The sequence below is a fragment of the Canis aureus genome, chromosome 31 (genome assembly GCF_053574225.1).
Source record: "Canis aureus isolate CA01 chromosome 31, VMU_Caureus_v.1.0, whole genome shotgun sequence".
Taxonomy (NCBI): domain Eukaryota; kingdom Metazoa; phylum Chordata; class Mammalia; order Carnivora; family Canidae; genus Canis; species Canis aureus.
The window spans coordinates 8,450,530-8,478,318 of NC_135641.1; the positions used below are offsets into that span (position 1 = coordinate 8,450,530).

The 27,789-nt window shown below is 39.3% G+C and overlaps 1 protein-coding gene across 5 annotated transcripts in view; it reads right to left on the minus strand.

The window, feature by feature from the left end:
- Positions 1-1,725: 1,725 nt before the first annotated feature.
- MARCHF6 (membrane associated ring-CH-type finger 6) overlaps positions 1,726-27,789 on the minus strand; it is an 82,165-nt gene continuing 56,101 nt past the window's right edge. For 4 of the 5 annotated variants that reach the window (XM_077879581.1, XM_077879582.1, XM_077879580.1 and 1 more), the window contains exons 18-26: positions 26,088-26,225; positions 24,687-24,891; positions 22,774-22,843; positions 19,464-19,660; positions 17,326-17,460; positions 11,168-11,257; positions 8,741-8,873; positions 7,576-7,711; positions 1,726-4,702 (exon numbers count right to left, since the gene is read on the minus strand). In XM_077879581.1, the coding sequence (XP_077735707.1) occupies positions 4,612-4,702; positions 7,576-7,711; positions 8,741-8,873; positions 11,168-11,257; positions 17,326-17,460; positions 19,464-19,660; positions 22,774-22,843; positions 24,687-24,891; positions 26,088-26,225 (1,195 nt within the window). In that variant the 3' untranslated portion in view covers positions 1,726-4,611. The remainder of the gene's footprint in view (positions 4,703-7,575; positions 7,712-8,740; positions 8,874-11,167; positions 11,258-17,325; positions 17,461-19,463; positions 19,661-22,773; positions 22,844-24,686; positions 24,892-26,087; positions 26,226-27,789) is intronic. The other variant, XM_077879579.1, reaches the window with a different exon arrangement.

The following is a 27,789-nucleotide window of genomic DNA, read 5'->3' on the forward strand; positions in this document are numbered from 1 at the left end:
CAAACGGACTACAGCCTTTGCTCATTTTTCTGGCCTTTTCCACTTGAACTGGGCTCCTTGAAGGCAGACATCATACCCTGACTCACTACAGTGAGAGGAGAGGACGCTAAACCAAAACACGGTGGGAGAAGGGGAGAGGGTTACCCTCTCAGACCCTCAATCCACTTGTGATGTCAGTTTTATATTTGCAACAGAAGTGGTTGTACACTGTGGGGGGTGAGGGGGAACCGTTGGCTACTTTCTAAGATCTACCATGCAAGGTCCTTTGCTGTGAAACTTCAACTTCACAGATAATAGATGCCCTGTGGTTCAAATGGCATTCTGCCTACCACCAACTGCATTTAAAATGAATAAGAGAGTACTTTAGAAGAAATCCTAAAGTTTTAAACTTAGAAACAAAAGGACCCATTCACATTGAGCACTGAGGAAGAAAAAAAGCTTCATCCACTTCTGTCCTTTGTCTCTGAAATTTACAAATACATAGAATGGACTTGGGTTTTACTGCATTCCAAGCATCCACTTAAACAGAAAACCTGTGAGGCTTTGGCACGTGGATCTCGTAGAGACAGGTGCGGGAGTGGGTGGCATCTCGTGTGCAGAGCAGGAAGAGGGCCTTCGGCATTCCCAGTGACGATGGTCTGTTAGGACGGTGAGGAGACAAATGGGACAGGATGTGTTCTCTGCAACCAGACTTTAAAATTTATACTTAGAACAGAATAGACAAACTATAATTACATGTACCTTCTTATGTAACTTACATAAAAAACTACCTAGATTTTTCTGCCTATGCAATTACCCTATGCACGTTTCTGTAATTCTGAAGCAATCTTGCAACAAAGCAAAAACACCAATAAAAAATAAATTTATTATAAAAATAAAAAAATAAAAACAAACAAATCAAAAAAACTAGGCTACAACTAACATTTACTTTATTCATTTTTGTTCTCTTGACTCAGAAGGCAACAAACAACCACATAAAAAAGGGAGCATTGTAGAATCTTTTGGCAGAAAATTGGCCTGGTTATCTAAGGTGTTTGCTTGAATAGAAAAATTGATGTACCAAATAACCAAATAGTTCTGTTTACTGCTACAACATGCATCCCTAGGCCTCAGAGTCATGACACTTCCATTTACGGGACTACTTGACTCTCACGACAAAACAAGGCACTCCTACAAAGTAGATGGGAATGAAGACAGATACACACTGTCTTAACTTTATGTTATTTTCACGCCAAACATATTGCTGGAGATTATCTGACTGAAACCCTTACTCATGATGGCTGCTTTTAAATATAACCCAGGGCAGTAGGAGGGTGAGAAGGAAATGTCTGCCCAAGGGTCAAATTAATAAGGAGATACAGACAGCCCAACTGAGGGAGTTAAGTCAATCTCCACACTGAGGTTTTTAATAACACTTTGGTGGTAAGACATTTTACTTTTGTCTTTTCTTGACAGTGACTGAGTAGGTAACATTCTAAAGGAATCTTTTCAACAATCATTTAATTTTACAATGTACAGAACTGATCACAGTAAGAAGCTTAAAATACTCAATCCTGAAAGTGAGAATAAGTAACTAACTTGTTAAAAAAAAGTGCCTGTGTTCTTAGACTGGCACTACATTCTCGTGTGTGTGCACACGCATGCATGTGTATGCATGTGTGGTGTGTAAACACAATACAATGGAAAAATGCCCAGTGCTTGTTTTAAAAAGTCATGAATTCAACCTAAATTCAAGTTATACTTTAATAATAGCATTTGCCAATACAGAAATGACATCTCTAAGACCAAATCATTTAAGAAAAAGTTATTCTCTATTACTTGAATAACGGAAAGAAAAAACACAAGACAAGAATCCACAGTAAATAACAGCTATATTAGATGTTGAAATAAAAATTACTTTTTGTTTACATCTGGAATCGAGATGTCCAATTTCAACTGTTTCTACAGCAAACTAACAGGAAAAAAAAAATCACCTAAAAACATGGAACTTTTTTAAGGCGAGCTATACATGAATTTCACATTGGCATTTTCTTCAGTTTTCACCTCAACTATCAGTACTTAATAGTTTTAAAAATCAAACATAATTTGCTAATAATGAACAACTGCACACTTCATACTATGACCATTTGATAACTGGTCATATGAAACTAACTCCCAAATGTTGATTTGTCTTCAACTTATAAACAGTTAAAAATAAAGCAAAATGTCTTCTTTCCTAATTAACTTCCTTGAAGACTGTTTTAGCCCAATGTAAAATGAAGCAAAACTATGCTAGTAGATATATACAAAAAAAAAAAAAAAAAAATCTATAGGAAGAAGGGCAGTAATATAGCACTTTCTGAGCTAGAGGTTTCAAATGTTTATAAGACTATTGGTTAATAATAAAATCCTGATGCTACCCATGTAAAGATTATGCCAGCAAATGCTTTCCTTATGGAAGTATTCATCTGATCGAAAACAGGATAAAGCACAACCGAAAACCAAGAGGAAATCCTTAAGTACAAGATAAAGTTATCTGCCAGTGAAATGGAGGGCAACTTTTTGGCCATTCATACACATTCATGTATGTGTTTGGGTTTGTTTTTTTTGTTTGTTTTTTACAAAATATCTGGTAAGATTCATTTAAAATTCTGCAGAATAGCAATTTTTAATCTTTTATGGTATCTGCCTAGATCTCTTCCTGGTAAAACAGATAAATGTGTTCCAATGACTTTATATCAAGATCTACAAATTCTCTGAAAAATTAAAAAAGAAACCTAAATTAATATCATCAAGTTATATGCCCAATTGGTAATATTTTTTTCTCCCAAAGAGAACAATTTATATAGACAGACCTTGACCATGACAGGTGGCATTACATTTTAAGACGCTCCTAATTTCTTAAAGTAGGACTAAAATTCTAAGTAAAGGTAGGGCTAGCAAAGACCTTACTTCAAATACAAGAGAAAGGACTGCTACAAAGTGCCAAAAAGTGTAACACTGAACCCTATTGTCAAGCTTTTTTTTTCGATACTGATGTTTTAAAAATATTTTTTTTAAAGTAAAGTAATGACTACTTTGGGAAAAACTGTTGAAATACAAAACCAGAAAATGTTTGTTTTGGTAGCTTATGTTTGGCTGACTTTAATATTTTAAAAAATCTTCAGATTAGAGCCTACAGATTTTAATACTATATGGAAACTCTTTAAGAGTTCCTGAAGACCTATGCTGTCCATTTTCTCTGGGAACTCTAGGTTATCATTCAAAAGCAAACACCACACTTACAATATACCATTACCATTAAATACTTGGATCGTGTGCCCAACTGTTGTATTCCTCTAAACTTCTTACTTGAAGCTTTGGTTATAAGGGGAAACCAGATTTATAAGTGTTCTTAGATTTTACAGCACATTTCCAATGAAATACATTCTTCACTCCTATGTTAAAAGGCCAGCTCAAGTCAGCTTCCTTTTTCGACAAGTAAAATCAAGCTGGTTTTATTTGTAGTTCTATCCTGTAAACAAAAAGCTCTGGAAACTTTGGGATTCACTCATGGAAAACTAGGAAAAATGTACTCCCCCCTAATTGTCACCCAATGGTGCGCTAACCAGCAGGACTAGCTGTTCTAACCAGTCTTCTCTAATGCTGCTGGGTCTAAGACCACAAGCCATATCTACATTTAAGAAACATCTCAGTGTGTTCTAATTCCAGTATGATGCATTGTTGGTGATGATATTTTATAAGACTTGTGATCCTGCATGACTTTTGGCCACTGCTGCCAAAAAGGAAACGACAGCTGTGTATGGAAAGGGGGGGCTGAAGGGAACTAATGAGAATGTACTTGTGGACTTTTATTCTCTAAATATAGACATGCCCCTAACAAGCACAAAAACCCAACCCCTAATGCTGATCACTAGGAATATTAAATTATCAAAATTAAAAATAATTTCCTCACCTAGCACAAGATACTATACAATATTATAAACACAGACACATGAAAAAAAATCAGGCAGTAGAAAATGTACAACAGCTTTGGTGTTATACAAAATAACTTCCAAAAACGATTGACAGTGAAGCACAGAGTTCATGTTCTCTTACCACAGACACTCCACTGCTGATTTCTACTTGCTTCCTTTTAGGTTCTTGGTAAGGTCTGAACAGCCAAGAAAGACAGAATGTACAGTTTACTTAATAAGAACTCCTAGGAACACCATGATACTGTGCTCCAAAAGACGTAATTAAAAAGTCTTGCCTCTGCACTATGGCTCTGTGGCACGTTTCCTGTCAAGATCACAGCAGGTCCAAAATAAAGTGACAACTAGATTTAATAAATTAATATACATTTTGCTTAAAGATGTACAATGCACATTCTGTTTAATCCAAGGTTTTAGGGTATCCAGGAACTTCTATTTACACATGTACAAATCTCAGACAGCTATGATGTCAGAAGATGCAGGAAGGGCAGCAGAGCCGTGTTGCACTGCTGCTCTCTGAATGCTGAGAACACAAGTCAAATACAGTTAACTTAAAAACAATGCTGAGAGATCACTGGGAAAAATCTCCAAAGAGAGAAGTCCACAAAAAAGGACACGTAAAGGCAAGGGGAAGGTCAAGGTAGTTGAGACAACCACTTTATTCTTGGGACGACTGTGGAGGTGGCGGAGATGTGCCTTGTTTGCCAGATTTCCGTTCATAATTCACGAGGCGTTGGCCCACAAGGTATCTAGGTTATAAAAACAGGGTGGTTACTCTCTTATATGACCTTACATGTTTAAATATTCTTCCTAAGAGCAGCCAGTGATAGTTTTTAAATTCAAATCAGATCACTCCGCTTACATCCCTTCGATGGTTAGAAAGGTAGAAAGGACTCTAGAACGAACACCTGCAAAAGGCACACAAGCAGGCACCTCACAGTGAGGTGCAGGCCAGTGGGAAAACATGAGAACAGCAAACGTCAGAAGTCTCAGATGCTGGGCAATGGAGCACATGGTGCTCTGGGTTCTCACAAACTCATATGCTTGGGAGTGGAGGTAAAAAGGCACAATAAATAATATTATATTATAATATAAAATATATATAATATAAATAAATAAAATTCAGGGAATTTATCAGTTACAGAGATTTTATAAAACAGCTCAGGGGACAGATATGCAGAAACAGACTAGAAATATGTTCTTCAGAAAGCTAGGTATGGAGGCAAGAGGACTGGAAAGGCTCTAGTTCTAGACAAAGGAAGAAATCAAAGGGCAAAGTTTTCAGTGAGGTCAAAGGGGAGATGGCAGAGAAGTGAGCATATGTAAGGGACAGAAGGCAGGAGGTTGTGGCCCAAGAACAGCATTACCTGTTCCTAACTTACACACTCTGATGACAGGAAGGAAAGAGCAAAGGGTGCAGGGCTGCAGAACTAGAGACAGAAATGACCCCGGCTGGAATGACAAGACACCACATCCCCAGGACGACAGCAACAACTGTGAAGCAGCGGCAGTGGCCTCACTAAACGTGGGGAATGGCCTGCACGCCAACCCTCAGAGGACATGGGTGACAAAGCTGGCGATGGCAATGAGCTCCAGGCAGCTGGGGTAAAAGGTGCCTGTTTGGAGTGAGCACTGAAGACCCAGGAGTGCCCTGTAAGTCCTCAGAAACCTGGGCAAGCAAGGGAGAGTGAAGCCAGCATGTGACAGGATACCTGGGAGTTGGGTCTCTAAGACCCAGTATCAGTATACTCACCAACAGAGTTCATGTCCCCTGATCATTCTAAGAAACAGAAAGCATACAAAAGCCACAGCAACAAAGGCCTGGCATGCGCTACTCAGGATAGCGACTTTCACTCCACAATTACTCTTTCTACCTTGACTTTCACCTGCCACTTTCTACCAACAAATATATGACTAATGAGATACTTTGGCAGGTGATGCCGAGTAGCTTAACATGTCATTTTTAAAAACATTTCACTGATCCTACTGCTTCTTCATCCATGATCCCACTGTTTAATATTTTCTTTCTGTCTTGCCAGTTCTTTTCCTGAAGTTAACTACTCCTTTCCACACTGTTCCCCAACCAACCAGTAGTTCTTTAAACTGTGAGGACTTGATAAATGTCTTAAACAGTAACAACTGGATAGACTCATAATGCATATAACTCTACCTGACACACATGTCATCATAAAACATACCAAGTCATGCCAAGAATGGGGTTAGCATTATGGCAATGAAACAGCAATAAAAAAACAGAGAGAAATGGTGTTAATTAACTTGCCCAGGACCGAATGGTAATTCAATGGCAGAAAAAGGAGACCTTTCCCTAATGCCCTAGCATCTCTCCTGCCCCCAGCCAGCACCCCCCCACACCACACGCACCCCATGCTCAGCACCTGCCCCTGATCAAACCCTGCTGGAGGATGGGGACACAACAGTACCCCAGATGCGGCCTTCAGGGAGCCTGAACTTCAACAGTTTTCTCCAAGAAGGAACAAATGGGGAGAGAGAAAAGAATACACTGGGCTACAGGAAAAGAGCAGAAAATAATGAATAATAAAGGCTGAGAAGTGGGTGGGAAAGGACACCGGGCACACAAGAGGGCAGTAGACAAGAGCTGAAGAAGAAAGCAGCAGAGCATCAGACCTAGCCAAGCCTTATTTGCTTTCTACCCGCAGAACTTACTCATCAGCCTAAACAAGTAACGTGAGGCAAACTGACTGATCTTAATCAGTGAAAGCTGAAACCCCCCGACCCTGTTCTTTCATGTCACACAGAACTTTATACTCTGACCACCTAACTGTACTCATATTTTACTGCTGGCAAATGCTGTGGAGAAGCCTTGAACACCCTCAATTTCATTCTTAAAAATATTACTCTAAAGTATCCTCAGAGTAAATAAGGTGACCATATAATCTGTTGTCTAAACCAGGGCACTCACAAATAAACAGGGGTGCTATTAACAATGGCACGAGACAGCATGTATACACTGGGACTGTCCCAACAAGCCAGGGTGGAGTTATCAACTCCTTTTCCCTGCTGGACACCACTAGAGCAGAAGAGGATTCAGCTTTCTGTCAAGGACGTGGAAGGTCAGGTGGCGGTTTTCCCTGGAAGCTATTTCCCTTGGCTGCTGTAGGTCTCCCACTGAGATTGGGTTCCAGAGAGTCCTCCAAACAGAGGCCCTACATTCCTGCTGCAGGGGCCTCACAGCCTCCCTCAGCACTGATCAGAGTGACCCAGTGGCCCGTGGAGGCAGGCAGGGTTGAGGCAGGCTAAGTCCTCATGCAAGCTTCTTATTTTTATCCAAAGCTACTTAATATATTGTCAAACCAAAACATCTGGAAACAGACTAAAAACTATTTGGAAAAGGTGTTAAAAAGTCTTCCTCCCCTTACTAGTTTCTCCCAGTCTTTTCATCGCATAAATGACAATTCCATATTTTCCGTTGCTTGGCTCAACTGAGTCCTTGATAATGCTCTCTTTTATATCCTACACCCAACCTGTTAGCAAATCCTGTTAATTCTATCTCACAATATATCCAGAATCTGAGCAGCTTTCCCAACTATGATTTATCACAAAAATTAAGAAATGAGATATCTTAATGAAAGTCTAGACTTACTTGTCATTTTTAATGTGTTCATAAAGGCGCTTAAACTGGCGGACCTGGAAGGACAAGATCCCCATCAATACCACAACCATCAGTAAAAATGGATAAATTCGCCGGTGGACCAAGTTCTGCATTTCTGCAGTAACACCTGCAAAACCAAAAAAGGAAAACGCTAAGTGTATATGGAAGGACAGTGAAATGAAAATATGTTCTGTCCCTAGGAGGAAGGGACTGGTGGTGCTTAATTAAAATGGAAACTCTTTAATGGAGCGAGGCTCACAGTGAGGCCAGCACACAGAAGTCACAGCTTGAGGAGCCTCGGGAACCACATCGAGGAGCAGACTGTGCTTTAAAGGTCACTCATGAACCAACAAGAGAGGATGTTCACTCAAGAGGAACAATGAGACTCATTCAAAAGAAAGGTCATTGTGGCTACAGAGGGGAAAGTGAATCGGTGGTGGTGGCTTCAAATTAGGTCACTGAGGTTAAGGTGAGAGCCATGGAAAAAGGTGCCCGATTAATGGGTTCCGGAGGCTGGGTCAGCACTCTCCATTTGAGCATGGAAGGCAGAGAGCCTCAAGTGACACAGATGACCTACCAAGTTTCTAATTCATGAAGCTTACTGGATAAGACTAGTCACCGAGAGAGAACTCAGAAAATGATTTGGGGGGGAAAACTTTGTGCTCGTCATTCTGAACATATGCCGGGTTTAAGGTCCTGTAGGGACTCTTCAGCACACAATAAGATAACATCTAGTTGTTGAAGTATCACTAAATATCATTCCCTCTTTGCTTTTACCTTTTATGGTAGAGAACATTTTGAAAATTAAATATAACAACATTTTTCTGTGGTTTTACGAATATGGGATAATAGCATTTCTAGTCAGGAGAAGACAACCTGAAGAAAAATTTGTTCCTATTTCGCGGACAGTTGTAAACATTAATACTTTCTCACCTGCCTAGAGAAAAAAACTATACCAGAGAGCTTCAGGACTCTCCAAATCTCGCCCTAAGTTGCCAAGTCTGAGAAAAATATCCTTCTGAAATCACTGTTTTAGCTAGATTTATATTTACAAATTAATCATTTGGAGCCAGACAGCCTATGATACTGGAAGTGACAAGAGTATAGTGACATTAATAAAGGTGCTCTTTCGAGCTCCCCAGCCAGCATTACCCACCTAGTAAAGGAACAACGCCAGACGCTATGACGTAAGGTACACACAGGGAAAGCAAGAGCACAGAGATTACTGGCGCTGCCAGCTTCCGAATGATATAGTGAAGGTCAATGTTCCGGATGCCATTTGCATAAACCTGAAAGATGAGGGAGAAAATCAGAACGAGAAAATAGGACAAATTCCTCCAATTAACGGAGCACTCTCTACTGAATTCAAGCCCAAGGGTGTTGAATCTATCGGTTATTTTTCCTGAAGTCAAGACAAATTCTGAATACAAACATAAGTATGGTGTCCACAAGTTTTTATAGGGAATGCATTTACTTCCTTAAACTTTATAGTTAACTATGCTAAGGGATGAAATAAGACACCAATCTAAATCAAAACTACACTAGCCTTGCACTGTACAATACCAGATACATCTAATAATGTTAGATGAATACCACATAAACTGAGGCAACTGCACACACAAGATTGTGGAAGAGTGATCTGTGATATTACTCAAGACTGTGTTCATGTTATATAAATACAAGAAAACTATCAATAGGAAATTTTTGACAAATAAATATTTTATACAAAATTTTAATATGAAAGAATTCTACAGTGAATTTTTTTACTTCAACAATTTTTTTAAAAGATTTTATTTACTCATTCATAAGAGACACAGAGAGAAAGGCAGAGACATAGGTAGAGGGAAAGCAGGCTCCCCATGGGGAGCCCGATGTGGGACCAATCCCAGGACCCCGGGATCATGACCTGAGCCAAAGGCAGACACTCAATGTCTGGGCCACCCAGGTTCTCCTACTTCAAGTATTTCTACAATATTTTCATTTTCTTATCCAGAAAGTTCTAATAAATAGCACACTTCAGAGCAAAGTACAAATCGAAGTGGGGAAAACTGGGAATAATGGAACGTAAAGATGGTGTGCAGAGAGGGACAAAACAGAAGAGCATTGTTCTTGTTTTCTCCCTGGCACTTCAACCTCTCCTGGCCACAGAGTACTCTGCAACTCAACCCAATCTCTCAGGAATGGGCCAGAGCATTTAGAAGTGTATGACAACAGGCTTAACCCTCCAAAAGCATGCTTCCAATCCCAAAGAAACCTAGTAATCCAAATGCACTTGAATCAGTGCAACAAGGCACACAATCTCAATCCTTTTACTCAAATTTACACATATGCATGAGAAAAGAATGCATCTGAGAGCAAAATATTACAAAAAGCAACAATGTTTCACAGCCTTCAACTGGGATTAAACCTTTACTCTCCTTTGCAAAGGCCAGAATCTCACCTGTAGACTCCAAAGTGGAGAGATGCATGCAAACACAAAGCAGCTCCTTGGTTCGCCCTAGTTCCACAAATCTCTGGGTTCAGGAATTTTTTTGGTACTTTATTGTGCATACTGGGCTGAGAACTACTGTCTCTTTCCTATACATCAAAAGGAGGTGTACCTTTACTGCAATAGAACTGTAACGCCTAATTTATTTGATGCTGACCTAAGGATAAGAGGGCTGTCCAAAAGAACATTTTCTAGACAATTAAAATGTAAAGAAGTATGTACCAAAATCTGTTATGTTAGTTATTAGATAGAAATCTTCCTAAAGTGAATTATCATACTTCCTAGTCTTATTATCAGAGTATACAAGCACTACTTTTTTCAAGGTTATCACAATGATCAAGTTATCTGACAGTTCCACGGTAAGAGGCTTAGGTGCTATGTAGCTAGAATATTCCCAAACAGCTCTGCTTTTGTTTTCATTAAGATATGTGATTTTTTAAATTTTTTTTTTTTATTTTTTAAGACTCTGAGAATACATATATTTTTATATTTCTATTTTAATTCCAGTAAGTTAATAACACACAGTGTTATATTAGTTTAAGGTATACAGCTTTTTAATCTATTTTTTATTTTTTTAAAAGATTTATTTATTTAAGAGAGTGCATATATATATGAGCGAGAAGGGCAGAAGGAGACGGTGAGAGAATCTCAAGCTCTCATAACCCTGAGATCATGACTTGAGCCAAACAAAGGAGTCAGATGCTCAATCGATTAAACCACCCAGGGATCCCTGCCCTTTTTATTGTCTTGAACAGTAACCTCTTTTCTCTGCTTCAGATTTAGAAAATTAAATACTAAATCTAAATCAGAACTCTGGCCTTGAAAAAAAACACGTGCTAAATTTTTGCCTTTACTTTAGACAGGGTTTTAGGTACTTTAAGCCACTGGCTAAACTTCAGATAAGGGAAGTCTTAAGAGTGGTTGATGAAAATTCATGGTGATAAAACAGAAAACTTTTTCTTAAAAAAAAAATTATATATTCTTATTAAAGAAAGCGTAAAAAACTGAGAAAGGTAGAAAAATTAAACTTAAGCACCCAGGTGCCAAGCACAACCTCTACTACCCCAGTCTCTCCTGAAAGTTGATTCTGCTCACCTGCTCAATCACTGTTTTCAACCACCACTGAGGACCCATCAGTGTTATAGCTGCAATGATTTTGGCATGCAGGACTCCAAGTGCCCAGTCCTAGGAAAATAAAAACCATTTTAAGATTTATTTATTTATTTATTTATTAGAGAACAAGGCAAGGGGCGGGGTGGGGGGAGGAGTAGACTCCCCACTGAGCAAGGAGCCTGACATGACGTGGAGCTCAATCCCAGGGTCCTGAGATCATGACCTGAATTGAAATCAAGCTGGACGCTTAACTGACTAAGCCACCCTAGTGCCCTGGGAAATAAAAGCCATTTAACAATTTTTGTTTTCAGCAATAAACCCAGCATACAGGATACACAGTTTTCTTGCATATTTCATTTCAAAACAGAAGTTCTACCAGATTAGTAACAATTTTACAGAAGACTAACATACACTAGAAAATCCAGGGAAACTGCCTCCCCCCCCACAAGCCAAGAGCTCAATTTCAATACTTCTAACAAAAATCATTCTAGTATCTTTTAGAAACCTATGTTGCTTTTCCAAGAGAATTAGAAAACATGTCAACATTAATGGAGATCTCAATAGCAAATAAAAGTACCATGATTTTATTTCATCAAACCATCTCAAGCTGCTGTGTTGGTTTTAGCTGAGCTAATTATGTCAAAATAAGCCGGGGGAGCCATGTTTGACCTAAAGAAGCCATCCCAAAGGCTGAGAGCTTCTAGCTCTAGTACTGATGAACTATTATTAGACCCTCCATGGCCACACCAGGCAGCCAGAGTGATCACCATTTCCACCCACTACATGATGTCTTAAAGCACAAATCAGACCACAGAAGGAAAATTCCCTGCTTATAACTGAAAGTCCTCAGCACAGCATACAAAGTCCTTCATAGTTTGATCCCTGGGGTTTTTTTTAATGTATTTTTTTTTAAAGTAACACATAACGTTTTGATCTATTTTTTTAAAAGATTTATTTATTCATGAGACACACACACACACACAGAGGCAGAGACACAGGCAGAGGGAGAAGTAGGCTCCATGCAGGGAGCCTGATGTGGGACTCAATCTCAGGACTCCAGGATCACTCACTGGGCAGAAGGCAGGCACTAAACCACTGAGCCACCCAGGCATCCCCGTTTTGATCTATTCTAATATAAAACCAAAACCTAAACACAAAACAAAAAAGAAAACAAAAACAAAAAAACAACACAAAACAAAACAAAACCTTTTGTAGAGAAGGCTGGAATCCTCTGTGACTACCAGCCTAAATGCTGACCCCTCCCCAGCAACGACCGCTGCTAACACTGGTATGGACCCTCTACATTTTTCCCCTATATGTTTACCTATATCTACACATACACATCCCATAGAAAAGATGCAGTATCATTTTTTTAAAAAAGATTTTACTTATTTGACAGAGTGAGAGAGAACATAAATGGGGGCGGGGGACAGAGGAAGAAGCAGGCTCCCCTTTGTGCAGGGAGCCCAATGTGGGGCTCCATTCCAGGATTATGACCTGAGCCAAAGGGAGATACTTGTTCAACTGAGCCACCCAGATGCCCTGTATTATAATTTTTATATGGATCTTGCTCATACTGCTTTTCCTCTTCATTGCCCACCATCTTGAGGTTAAGGTTCTCATTTATTGATTTGGTTGGTCAGTACTGTGAGCATCTTCTTCAAATAGGGTCAAAGGATGATGCATGCTCTGAATTCTTGCACATCCTAAACATGGCTCTTCACACTGACACATGAACGGCTGAGTGACGTTTTGCCCGCCTTTTCTGTCAATGGTCGAAAGATGCTCTTCTGCTATATGACTTTGTGGTATTACTGAAAAAAGTCCATTACTTGTATGATTTTCTTTTTTGAAGTTTATGACATCTCTTTACCTTTAGAATTCAGAAATCTTACCAAGATATGCCCACATATGTGTTTTTCTTATCAATCTCATTTCATCAACGTCCACTTTACCAACTCTGATGAGCCCTTTTAACCTGCAGAATCAGGACTACTTTCAATCCAGTTAACTTTCCTATTTCATTCCATGCTGCCTCATTTCTGCACTCTAGAGCTCTTATTAGGGGACGTTAAGTCCCCTGGATGTATTTTCCAAGTCACTTACCTTTCCCTTTAACTTCCTACTTGTTCAATTTAGCTCTGTGCTTTGCAGTGGTCTTCCAGGGGCCCAAACTGAACTTCAATGGTGACTACTCACATCTTCATCTACTGAACATCTGAGGCCCATGCTATATACCAACACAGTTTCACTTTGTTTTATTGCCATTGTATGTGCACACACACATATTCCCCTTGATCTCCGTTTTTATGCTTCTATTTGGATGCTCACAGTTCAATGACAGTTCCAGGTCACAGGGCATGTGTTCTGATTGCTCTGACCTTTCTTTCTGTGGTTGCTGTGCACCCCCTTAATAAAGCATTTGTTTAATAGTGAAAGGGAATAGAAGGAAAGGGAGAAGAAGTGGGTAGGAAATATCAGAAAGGGAGACAGAACATAAAGACTCCTAACTCTGGGAAACGAACTAGGGGTGGTGGAAGGGAGGAGAGCAGGGGGTGGGGGTGAATGGGTGACGGGCACTGAGGGGGGCACTTGACGGATGAGCAATGGGTGTTATTCTGTATGTTGGCAAATTGAACACCAATAAAAAATAAATTTTTCATTAAAAAAACAAAAACAAAAAAATAAATAAAGTATTTGTTATTTTTCTCTGCAGGTTTGATGAGGTTCAGGTCAGACTAAGTATAAACTGAGAGGCTGCCAAAGGATCTTTTACCCTTTAGATCTTTGGGATAGCAAGCTACCAGTCAGTCCCCTATCAAGGACATGGTGAAAGCCTCCCTGCTGCTTCTGTACTATCCCGGGTTCCCGGGCAGGGAAGATTTGACCAAATTTAGCTTTCTTTTGGTCTTTGGGAGTCTAGAAGGCCCTCAAGTAAGGTTCATATTCACTTGAGAAGGTCCACAGATCGCTAAGGTTCAAGCTCTTTCAAGATCCATGGATATCTGGTCCTTCCCCTATGGGGTAGGACACATAACACTAGTTTCTCTGCTAGAATTCCAATAGACTTCCATAAACCTATAGCTGCTTGACACAGGGAAGACAAGTAGCTTAGAGTCAGGAATGGAGACAAAGCAAACTGTTCTTTCAAATGTTAAGAGTTTTATCCAGAATTTTAAGGATACCATGCTGCACGCATCCATCTATAGCTTATATTTTTCTTCTACTTAAAATCATGTCTGAGAGCTATCTGTAGCAAAACATATACACATTTCTTTAGTCAATCTCTGTTGATGAACATTTGGGTTGCTTATAATTTTGACATTATAAAAATGATACAGGAGAAACAGCGCTGATTGTGCTTCCTGCACACATGTAAATGTTTCTTTGCAGCACATTTAGAAAAGTGAAACTGCTAGGTCATAATATATAAATACTCTTAAAACTCAGCAGTTCCAGTTATTCTGTAAAATTACAACTGTCAAGATCACCAAAGACACACGGGTAACTGTGCAAGCTGCATTTACTACTCACTGTAGGGAGGACGACAATGCAGTATGGGGAACTTGTGGTGCTCAGTAAGAATGTTAGAAAAGCTTATTATAGTATTTTGGTTTCTGTGAGGTGACTGAGACAACTTAAGGAAGCACAGCTTTGCTCTATGTCACATCCTTTAGAAAGCAAAGGTAATCTGTATTAGGTATCTCACTAAATCTTATCCAAATGCAGGGACTACCGTTGATAAATGAAGCAGCAGCCAATGACGTCAGCTGGGAATGGGGATTGTTTTCTCATTTTCCTGGTTTGAACAACATTCCTGTTTTGCCTATGTTCAGATGGGATTATTAACGACTGGTTTTTATCTTGCTCCATCATGGTCCCAGAGTGGTCCTGTGTGATGCTGATGATGCCAGGCCAGCTCCAGAGGTCAGGGCCTACTTGCTCTTCTTCAATGCTGAATACTATATGACATCAGGAGGCAAAGAGTACCTAGTTATGATGCATTTGCAGTGATCATGGTGGTAAGTCAGCGTCTATCTGACCCTTCCCATAGTAAAGTTGTGTGTTTTCCTTTGGGATATCAAGTAATCAATCCAGAATATGACACTTTGCCGCCATTTAAATAACTACTTCTACATTGTAGTGATGTTGAAATATGCCTGCAAAACCTTCTTCCATCAAGTGGTTGGGGTCTATAGCCCCTTCCCTTGAATCTGGGCCAACCTTTGTGCCTGGCTTGTATCCAATAGAATGTAGTGAAAAGCAATACCATGGGAATTCTGAGATGAGGTCATAAAAGGTGATGGAGATCCTACCTTGTTTGTTAGGACATTCATTTCTCTTAAATGCATATAAGAAGCTCAACTACCTACCTCGAGGCTACCAAGCTGTGAGGAAGCCGGGTTATATCCAGGAGCTGCAGCTGACAGCCCAGTTGGGGTGATCCATGTCAACCCTCACTTAAGAGTGATGAGGCTCCTAAAGGATTCCTGCCATAGCTCTCAAATCACATTCAGTTACTGCGCTTACCCAGCTAAGGCCCAGAAGACAAGTCGATATGCCCTGTCTTAATTTCAAACCCACACACTCTCTGGACAAAATAAATGGTTGTTTTGAGATATATAATTGTAATGTAACTTGCTACACAGCAACAGTAACTCAGTAACTCAGTAACTGAATAGACAAATTTCACCTGATGGGTTCAGGATCCACGGACAATCCTTGCTGGAATCAGTTATTTTGCTAACTACTGCAAAATAGTGACTTTCTTATTCTGCTAATTCCTCTACCTTTGTTAGCTGGCATTATTCTGTAAAAAATAGCTTTCCTTCAATCCCTGATACTATCTGACTATACAGTGATAGAGTTTTTACACAAACACATCACATGTGCTTAATTATCTCCCTCTATTTCTCACTTTCCTCTCCGAGTCTGCTCCAGAGCACACTGGATTAGAGGCAGTTCCATACATATGTTCTGTCTCACTGCGTGGTCCACCCCCTTGCTCCTTCCTAGAATATCACTTTCCTTTTTTTACCGACTCCTCTGTACTCTACTGGTTGTTCTAGACATGGTCTCCTAGAGAAAACGAAATCCTAACTCCCAAAGCCAGGATAAATACCTCTCCCATATGATGCCACAGCAACCTTTGCTTGCCCCAATCACAGAGCAGCTTACCTGTTACCTGTCTGCCTTGCCCACCAGCCTGTAAGGTGCACAAGAAGTTCCTGCATTGGCCTCATTTCCATCTGAATTATACAATACAGGGTTTTAGCACACATTAAAGCACTAATGTAAATATCTGCTCTAAATGAAGTTTGTGGAGGCTCTTCATCTGCAAAGTAGAGGAAGGGAAATACATCCCATACAATTTTCATTTCCAGTAATTCCACTGTCATATGCAAGAGTAAACAGAAATAAGGCTGAAAAGCCTCTGAATGACTGAAGTCAACTAGGCGCCTAGCTCTTTCCCCTAGGATCTCTTAAGAACTTCAAATCTATGATATTAATTGCAGGCTCTAAATGCTAAGAGAAAAGTAGTAATTTTTCTTCCGTACTAACTTTAAGATCTTTGCTATGACCTATGTAGGTTTCTTCAAAATGCTCTTTTTAATAAATCTGTGATTTTGTAGGAAAACAAGCTGTAATTATTTAAAAATATAAGTTATTGATTCAAGTCTCAAACCTCAAAGAAGCAAGATATCTCTTGGAAAAATCAATGAATCTTAGTTTCATCATTAAGTATCAGGTGAAGCCTAAATGACTAGTGACATTTTAACCTATAAAGACCTTTTAATTTTTTATTATTTAAAAAAAATTTTTTATTTAAATTCAATTTGCCAACATATAGTATACACACAGTGCTCATCTCATCATGTGCCCTCCTTAGTGCCCGTTACCCAGTTTCCCCACCCTGCCACCCCCCCTCCCTATAAAGATTTATTAAAGGAGTTAATATTTTGAAGGCAATAAATTAAAATGCATTATTTAATCGATTTTATAAAGGTACCTACAATAGAAAAAATTAAGGAGTCTTTCTAAACAAACCACTAACAATCACTTTAAAAAAAAAAAAAATCAAGGATTTTTCGGATTCCAAGTCCACAAAGAAATGTCATAAACAAAAGTCACGTACTTACCTGCCATGGGTAAAAAAGAGGAGTCTGATCCAAGGGAACCCTCAGGGGAGCAACGATAACCAGTTCAAAGAGGAGCCCCAGCAGGAGCGGGACAACCCCTGCCAGCAGCACAGCCACTATCAAGGTCTTCATGATCTATGAAGAAATGAGGCCATGTCACTAGAGTGTCTTTCTAGATTTTGAGCTAAACTCTTCATTCTATTTGGAAATTTGTTTTTCTTCTTTAACCTGATGCCTAACAAAACAAATATATTACCTCGCATACATTTATGTGTATTATATTTCATTAAATGAAACTTGAATGTGTATATTCAAGCTTAAGCTATAATGAAAGCATGAAATTACTCTGCATTTTTGCTATAAAATTATACAAAATTCATTTTAGGGCAGCCCAGGTGGCTCAGTGGTTTGGCGCCGCCTTCAGCCCAGGGCATGATCCTGGAGTCCCAGGATCGAGTCCCACATCAAGTTCCCCACATGGAGCCTGCTTCTCTCTCTCTCTGTGTCTCTCATGAATAAATAAATAAAATCTTTAAAAATTTTTTCATTTTATTCCATATATTAAGCAGGTGGCTGTGCTGTTTTTTTCAACCTCATTCTCAAGAACAGGCTCTTCTTTGTCCAAGAAAAGCCACTGATTATCCCAGGCTCTTCTAATCCAATGGTGGCTCACAGTGTGATTCGGACTGGTAGGGGAGAAGGGCTCTGCATAACCCCAGTGCAGGAAATTCATCAATGTGACCAAACTGACTCCATCCAGAACCCTCTGTGGTCCAAAACAACTCACTATGATGACAGAAATGTCTTGTATCTGTGTTGCCAGTATGGTGGCCACGAGCCACATGGTTATGTTATTAGCACAGCTCTAGAATTTAAACAAAACAAAAAATGAAAATAAAGTCAACACAAAGATTAAAAGTGTCACTACAGAATCCTGATGAAGAAAGGAGTCTTTAGAGTGACTCTTATGTCTGAGGACCTCCCTTTCTCGTAAGGCAGCCTCAGTGAGTGTCTGTTTTGTCTAGAGACTGGTATGAGGTGAGTGAAGATGCAGTACTTGCTTTTTTAAATGGCATACTGAAGACACAGAAGAATATCAAATGGAAACTGGTATTAGCTGGTTTCTGTATATGAAATATAGTTACATGTCTCATCATGTGTAATTAAATAGCAAGTAAAGCCTTCTGTTCATATTATACAATAAATCTCACTGCTTTCTTTCAACACTAATATTAACCCTCTAGTGAAATGAAACTCTAAATTCAGATACAAAACTAGAATTATACAAAAGAGGCATAAGCAGTGACTTAAACCTATTTACCAGTCATAACCAAAATCACAATCAGTAAATCACCACACCCGGACAACCATCTTACGCTGACTTTTTCCCCCACCTTTGTGTAACTAAGTACTTTACTGAGAAATATTTTCCATTACTTACTACACTTTCACATTAGCCAAGACATTCTTGAATTAACAATAGAATGTGTAATTAAAGAAATCCCATTTATATGAAAAACATTAACTTAATCCTGAAGTCAAGATTTTACATATTCAAATAGATCAAAAAATCAAATTTTAGAAAAAATATCTTAAAATAAATTCCTACTTAAACTGATTTTAAATTCTACAGAGTATCTTATTCCTTAAAAATTTCCAAAATAGGGCAGCGCCGGTGGTTCAGCGGTTTAGCGCCGCCTTCAGTCCAGGGTGTAATCCTGGAGACCCCGGATCGAGTCCCACATCGGGGTCCCTGCTTCTCCCTCTGCCTGTGTCTCTGCCTCTCTCTTTCTCTCTCTGTCTCTGTGTCTCTCATGAATAAATAAATAATTACATATTTTTTTAAAAAATTCCAAAATAACTTTTTTAATTGCATTACTTACTTATTAAGGGCCTTATTGGGTCACTTAGCATGCTTTTCCTTTTGACCCTTGAATATATCTGACTGTGGTTCTCAGAATGAACCAGAAAGCTGCATCTTAAAGGAATATTCCTCCTCATAAAAAAAGAAAAAAATCAATTCTCTTGATGCTATCATCATAATGAAGAAATGAAAGTGAAAAGATTTAAAGAAATGACTAAAAAAAATTTCCACTATTCCTGTCATACAAGATCAGTTCTTTATTAGAAAAACCTACCATGAGGGACCACTCTTTAACCTTCTGGAAGATCACTCTGCGTCCCTGGGGCATCCATGCAACCAGCACCGTCACTGCCCTTATGGTTAGCCAGCAAACATAGAGACCACAAGCAGCTGTGTAGAGTTCATGAATTTTGGCAGTCCCCGTCCAAAATGACATTAACCAACGGCCAGCAAATACTGAAAACAGAAAGGCTGATAAATGAAATACGTGGCTATATATGTAAAGAGAACTACAATCTTGATGTTGTTCTGTTAGCATTTTCAATTACTTCAATCATTTTAAGTGATTAGTAAAAAGGCATCACATTCTAATATAACAACATCTTCATTAAAAACAAACAATGACAAAACCCGCCACAAACTCTAAAGAATGCAATTATTTGATTAGGAAACAACCAAAGCACAAGAAGTCACTGGGGACAAGCTCTCCTGTGGCATCTACTCTGACTGGCCATGTCAGTTATCTGTTCTTTCAGAAATGAAGAGGTTGTTCTTGTTTTTATCACCAAATAAAATTATTATACAACATAATACAACAAAAGTGGGGTATATTTATTATTTATACTTTCAACATTTAAGAACACTACAAATAACTTAGATTAACTTTCTTTCAATTGACTCATTGAGACAGAAAACTAAGTTTATTTCAATAATTAAGTGGGTATAAGAACACTTAAAAGCATAGCAATCACAGAATATCATATTAACTTTCTTAGGAAATAAGATCCAAATATGCCGAAACTTAAACAGAATTGAGAAGTGTCTAAAGAACTGCCTCGGAGATCCCTGGGTGGCTCAGAGGTTTAGCGCCTGCCTTTGGCCCAGGACGTGATCCTGGAGTCCCGGGATCAAGTCCCACGTCAGGCTCCCAGCCATAGAGCCTGCTTCTCCCGCCTCCTGTGTCTCTGCCTCTCTCTATATATATATATCATAAATAAATAAATAAATCTTTAAAAAAAAGAACTGTCTCAAATAAAGAGTTAATGCAAATAAATTCTACATTATACCCATAAAAATCTACCTCAGGCAAGACCATTATTATATTAACTTTATTCACATGGTTACTTCTCAATAAGACCAGAAAGAAGAGCAACGCCCAAATGTCTTATTTACTTTTCTATGGATTGATTTCCTCTTAATACAGTACTATTTGTTATTTTCAAATACCTAAAAGGAGCTAGTGGCTGTGCTGAGCACTTTCCGTATATTACCTCATTAATCCTCCCCAAAGCCCTCAAATAGCCACTACTCCATTCTAAAGATTAAGAAACCAAGGATCAACAATAGAACCTTGCCACACCAAGGTCGCATGAGGGTGGAGGCTGAATTTGAACTCATACCTATGTGACAAAGCTCATGCTCTTGACCAATAAACCACACTGCCTCCAACTAAATGAAACCAGCTCAACAGTTAAGTCTTACAAGCCATAATGTTGGCAACCAGACTTCTTTGTAACCCCACAAAATGGTTTGTGTATGAAGAGAAGTTATTTTTAAAAATACACATAAATGTTATGTGAAATAAACACATGTATATATTAATTTGGGGATATAAAAATTGTTACAGATAATTCTGTAGAAATGTCTAGTATTTTGTGTGTGTGTGTGCATGTGTGTGTGTATGCACATATACATTTTTATTCCGAGGTTTTTATAGTTGCTATAGTTGGGTTGGCTGGTTTTTAAAAATTTAATGGCCCCTTTCTACTGCACACTTCATATTTCACTTACTTCTAATTAAGTGTTTCTGAGAGGACAGGGTCAAGTTTCTAATTTGTAGTGAATTATCATCAGTTAAACTACAGCTACAGAGCAGCCCAGGTGGCACAGCGGTTTAGTGCCGCCTGCAGCCCAGGGCGTGATCCTGGAGACCCTGGATCGAGTCCCACGTCAGGCTCTCTGTATGATGCCTGCTTCTCCCTCTGCCTGTGTCTCTGCCTCTCTGTCTCTATGAATACATAAATAAAATCTTAAAAAAAAAAAAAACTACAGCTACAGAAAAGCAACCTTCGGGGGAAAGAATCTCCTTGCCACCTTAAATGCATTTTATGACACCAAGTATTTCTAGGATTTAACAACCATGTTCTTCCCATTAGATGGTGGGAATGGGTTAACAGGGAAATATTCAGTTAACAATCTTCAATGAAATTACTTTTAGTGCCCAATTCAGGTAGTAAATTACATTTCCTTCTTTTAAGTTTTCCTTAATATCTCTGATAAAAAACATGAAAATGGAATATAAAAATCACGAATGTAAAACTGTCCAAAGTTCAAAAACTAAGTTTTCTCAGCAATGTTTACCACATTGTACCCAACCATTAATCACACTTTATCATTTTTAAGAGCTGTGATATGACAAGTAGTGAGCTTAGGAGTACAGTTCTTAAGGTCAAATCATTATTCAGAAACATGTAAAAAAATTTTATTTTTATCACCACTTTAAGTTAAATCACAATTTCTACAGATTAGAGAATATTCTCATTATTTTTAGAAACCTCACATGAAATTACACTTCCTACTTGCTCCTTACTGACTTTAGCCCTCCTGGAAAAACTCAAGTATTTGATACAAATTTGATTTATAAAATTATAGAGGCAGTGCTATAATCAAGATACTAACTCAATAACATTTATGGGCTTATATTTAAGAGATGAAAAGTATGTTCCACTTAGTGATTATTTAAGTGGCTAACATGTATCAGTATGATTTAAAATTTTGTGGTTTGCCATACACACCAACTGGGAGTTGCTGTTCCCAACACTTTGTCACTGGCTTTGGGCTCAACCCCATTTATCCCTGACCTTTGCAGAACATGATGAACAGTATACTACATTCATCCATTCGAGTAAGATTCATTCATCTTACTTGTTAAAGAAAGTGTCTAGCCGAAATTTAAAGATTAGTAGCTGCGAATACCAGATGATTAAGGGAAATAATCTGGCTTCATAAAGAGTCTAGGAACACCATGCAGTGGACAGGAAAGATACAATGAGGGCAAACATGTTAACATCAAAAGGCTGGCTTGAAGAAATGATTTAAGACATACAGATAACTTTTTGAAAACCTACACTATAAAGAGAAGATGCCCAAGAAAACTGAGTGACCATATACATACTTTACTTCTAAAAATGAATCAGAACTTTTATATTGATTTTGTTACCCTGTTGCAATACAAATGACTCCAAGGAGATGGAGAACCCTAAAAAGATCAATATCCCATATTCAATCAAAAATAAGGGGCAAACTATTTCAAGCTTATACTTGATGAAATATACAAAGCATCTTTGCATGTCATTAGCTCATACCTGGTAGAGTAAGGCAGATGAGGCTGGCAATCAGTAAGGTTATACACATGAAGACAATCAACAAAAATATCTGCAAGGCAAAACGTAAGAGTGCATAAATGGTTCATATGTGCTCAATGTATTTCAAAACACCCCTCAAAGAATCACCATAATTCTACCAGTAAAAAGAAATTGCCCATATTTCCATGTTTCCTTCCATTTCACACCAAAAGGAATTTTTAGTTTAGGTAAAATTACCTATAATTTCGGCCAAAAGAAAATGTCTATTTTCATATAATCAGACACATCAGCAAGTAACAAGTAAATGTATTTCTGAATCAGCACAAAAATAAAACTTATAATAAAACTTATAATAACTTAATCAGCTTAAGTTTTCCCTATTAATTAAAACTAAATACATTCACTTTTTAATCAAATTCTCAAAAACAAGTTTTCATAAAAGGAAAGCTCACTTTCTAACAGTGCTGTCTAATCAGAACTGTCCATGACGACGGGACCTGCACCACCCTACACAGCGGCCACTGCACACCTGACGCGGTGTGTGAAGGAGCAATGAAACCTTACACTGTATTTACTCTGCATCTTATCCTACTAGACATGGTTTTCTCTTTTTTTCAGCTTTATTGAGATATAACTGACAAAATTATAATATATTTAGAGTGTACAACGTGATTTGCCACATGTACACAATGTCAAGGGATTCCCACCATTAAAGTAATGAACACATCTATCGCACCACAGCCTTAACAAAATGAATTCACATCTAATTAAGTTTAAACGTAAAATCCACATGTGAGCTGGTGGCTCTCATACTGAAAAGTACAAATAAAAAGGGAACACACTGAGAGGAAAGCAGCTGCTCTCGGCAGGAAAGGAGCAACTGCTGCTTGCCTTCTACCTTACCGGGCACCCCTCTTCCCTCGTCCAGAAGGCAGGGCTCTAGCAAGAAGGCTGAAAAGGACCTACAATCACACCCCAAGAGGAGCCTCTAAGGCTGCCAGCTTTCACTGGTTGAGAAACTTCTCACCGATCCTCTCTCTGATCCAGGATGGAAAGAAACTCTCACCCATGGAGGAGCCTCATCTCTTCTCTCAGGACTCCTCCCATCTCTCACCCTCACCCTCTAAATACACTTAATTCCCTGCAGTTCCAAACCTACCATGTCTAACCTGCCTCTTGTTTTGGCACGAGCCTGGAGTGCCCTCCCATTTTTCCATATTGTCTGTGCCTGGCCTAACTTAAGAGGCTTAAAACCATCCCCTCCTCTGCAAAGATTCCTGAACACTTCCCGAAAAAGCATTCTGTGGAGCTGACCAACTGTGTGACACATTACTACAGAGCAAGTAAAGTGAGGCCTAAGACCTGACCATCAGATTTAACAACACAAAAGCTACCACAACCCATCAGGAACAGCTTTGGTGGAATCTGGAGGCAAAGTTTCACCGGGACAGCATTTCCTTACCCAGTCTGGTCTTCAGTTTCATCTGAAGGTTACTACTCAACCTTGCAGTATTGGGATGGATAGTAAATGGGAAAAACATTAGAATGCCCATTTCAGTTCCTGATACATAGCTGAAATACATTAATGACGTTAATTTCTTATTTTCACTTAGGGTCTTTATTTTTTTTTATTTTTTTTATTTTTTTTTCACTTAGGGTCTTTAACACTGCTTCAAACAGCAGGGAGCAACAGTACATGGTATCCCAACACTATAACCCATCTCTAAAATCTGGTAAACTTATCTGACACATATATATATTTTTCTGTTAATGAGAGGACTAGGGGTTCTTGTCAGGAGACCGTAAGATAGATCAATACAGAGGACTGCATGCTAAGAGCATCAACACCACCACCAAATTCCTCAAAAGAAAAAGAAAAAACTTGACTTCCAATAAAGTCTTATTGTACCTACCCTGAGTGGAAAATTTAAAGGCCGGCGATAAGGCTGAAAGCCAACAGGCCCTCCCTGCTGGAGTATGGCTTGGTGGGCTGCATGCAGGCCTTCCCCCACCACGGGAATAGCGTTGTTATTTCGAGCATGCTGATTATTGTTAACTTGTTGATTTGCACTGTTCTCGTTTTCTTCCTGGTCTCCCAATAAATAGGAATGAAGATCCCTGTGTAAAAATTACATTCTCACTTCAGACCAGAGTGAAACAGTAGACATGAGGCTCACTTTCTTATTATTAAGGTAGAAAATGTACAAGTAGAATCTGTACACAACAGTATTTATTAATTATCTCATTCTGGGCTAATGTTGGTACCTGCTTTAAAGTAAGCTTTTTCAAATTTAATGTTAATATTAAGAACACCCCACAAATTCAGCTCAGCTATTCTGTCTGCTGTGGCATGGAGCTCAATTAAAACCTCCGAACTCAGACAGCCCAGGCGGCTCAGCGGTTTAGCGCTGTCTTCAGCCCAGGGCCTGATCCTGGAGACCTGGGATCAAGTCCCACATCGGGCTCCCTGCATGGAGCCTGCTTCTCCCTCTGCCTGTGTCTCTGCCTCTCTGCGTGTCTCTCATGAATAATAAAATGTTAATAAATATTAAATAAAAATAAATAAATAAAACCTCTGAACCACACATCAGTCATGGCAAACCTAGGGCAAGCAGAGACAGACACCTGCTTAACCCAATATAACCAAATGCATATTTCACAGTAAGGTCTCTGCAGAATGCCACATATTTTCTGGGGAAAAAAATTGTAATTACAAAGATTCAACTTTAAAATAAATATATAATATACAAAGATGGAAAAAACAAAAGGCAATATGCGGACTAAATGCCTCCACTGGTCAGGATAGGACTTCTAAAATAATACGGATTGGGGCACCTGGGTGGCTCAGTCGGTTAAGAGTCTGTCTTCAGCTCAGGTCATGATCCAGGAGCCCTGGGATCAAGCCTGGTAACAGCTTCCCTGCTGCGCTCCTTGCTTATGGGGAGTCTGCTTCTCCCTCTCCTCTTGCTCCTCTCCCCTGTTCCTACTCTTGCTCTCTCAAATAAAATCTTTTTAAAAAGTAAATAAATAAAATAATCAGGGCTAAGTTGGCTTGCTTTTAACATACTGAAAAAAAATGTTTACTTTTACCCTGTGTAACGAAATCAAAGAACCTGGGCCAGCAGCAAACTTCTATGAGACGACAAAAACATTCTCCATAAAACAATGGAGAATAATTAGAAAAATAAGAAAAACTAAGAATTAAAAGTATTATATACACCTGCAAATATCACTAAATGGTCTGTTCCTAAAACTATTTCCTGAGTGGGGCATGGAACATACCTTGTTAGAAGGGTTATCAGCGGTCTACTTACAGCAAGTATCCAGCGGTAACGGTCCATGCTCGCACAAGCCCCTTCAGCCACTGCCGCGTGTGTCCCTGCTCAAGTAATGCTGGCAAGACCACCTGAAGCAGAAGCAGCTCAAGGGACAGTTCACTCACTGGAGCATCACTAAGACAATTATAAACAGCTGTAATTTACAGTGTGACTTTATTTTCCATTATAACTGTATCACATTGAACTTTGATGGGATGACCACAAAACTCCTTGAGGACTCTTATGAACTCATCGTCATTATCACCAGTCCCCCCACTCTCCTCTTAAAGCTTCTCCCTTAGACTCCTCCACGACTGTTCCCCATAAGGGTCGCCAATGACCTCTGTGTTAAATGTAATGGTCAGGTCTTGGTCCTCACCTCACTAGCTATATTGTATCATGTTACACAATTGGTCACCCACCCCTTGCTCCTCAAACACTTTCTCACTAGATGTCTATCTAGATCCATTAATTCCTGTTCAGCTCCCTGGGCTAGAGACAACGGGGGCCCCAAGCTCTGGTCCTCTCTCCTCTCCTCTATACATGCTCTCTGGACAAATGCAAACTCATGTGGCTGAAAATACCATGTTTCTGTAAATTTCTACGTACCACTCAGACATCTTTCTTAACTCCTAACTTTATATCCAAAGTGCCAACTCCATGTCTCCTCTTGACATGAGACATCTTAAATTGATCATTATCAAATTCCCACTCTTCCCTTTTAATCCTGCTCTCCCACAGCTCCTTCATCTCCATAAATGGTAACTCCATCCTTCCAGGTATTCAGAACAGAAACTTGGATCCTTGACTGCCTTTTTTTCACTCCACACTCAAACAGCCAGAGCCCTGTTGAGTGGACCCTAATAATACCCTAAAACTCACCATTTCTGGGGGCAGCCCGGGTGGCCCAGCGGTTTAGCGCCGCCTGCAGCCCAGGACCTGATCCTGGAGACCCGGGATCTAATCCCACGTCGGGCTCCCTGTGTGGAGCCTGCTTCTCCCTCTGTCTGTGTCTCTGCCTCTCTCTCTCTCTCTCTGTGTGTCTCATGAATAAATAAATAAAATCTTTAAAAAAAAAAAAAAACAAAACTCACCATTTCTCATGACCTGCACTGCTACTTCCTTCACGTCAGACTTCCTCACCTCTCACCATGACTACTACACTATCCTCTTGGCTGGCCTCCTGCCCTGGCTACCCTGACCCAGTCTCTTCTCATCACAGCAGCCACAGTGACATGTTAACCTGTATCAGATCACTCTTCTATTCAAGTCTTTCTAAGAACTCCCCAAATCACTCAAGTTAGACCAAAGTGCTTACACTAGAGCTATGATACTCTCTAGGATCTAGCTTTCCATGACATTTCTAACGTCACAGCCAACTACCACATGCTTTATTTCTTCTACTCTGGCCAAACTGGCCTGGCCTTCCTGCTGCTCCTCAAAGAGGCCTCAGCATCACTGCACTTGCCTGACCCCCTGCAAGGACACTATCTCCAGGAATCCACATGGCTCACTCACTCATCACCTCCTTCAAGGCTTTCCTCAACTGTCCCCTCTGCAGGTCCTTATCACTTATTCTAAATTACAACCCCATCCTGACCACTTTATTTCCTTTGTCTGCTTCATTTTTTCCCTATAGTATTTATGGCCCCTAATATACTTTATGTTTGATCTATTTTTATCGAGTCTCCTCCTCCCT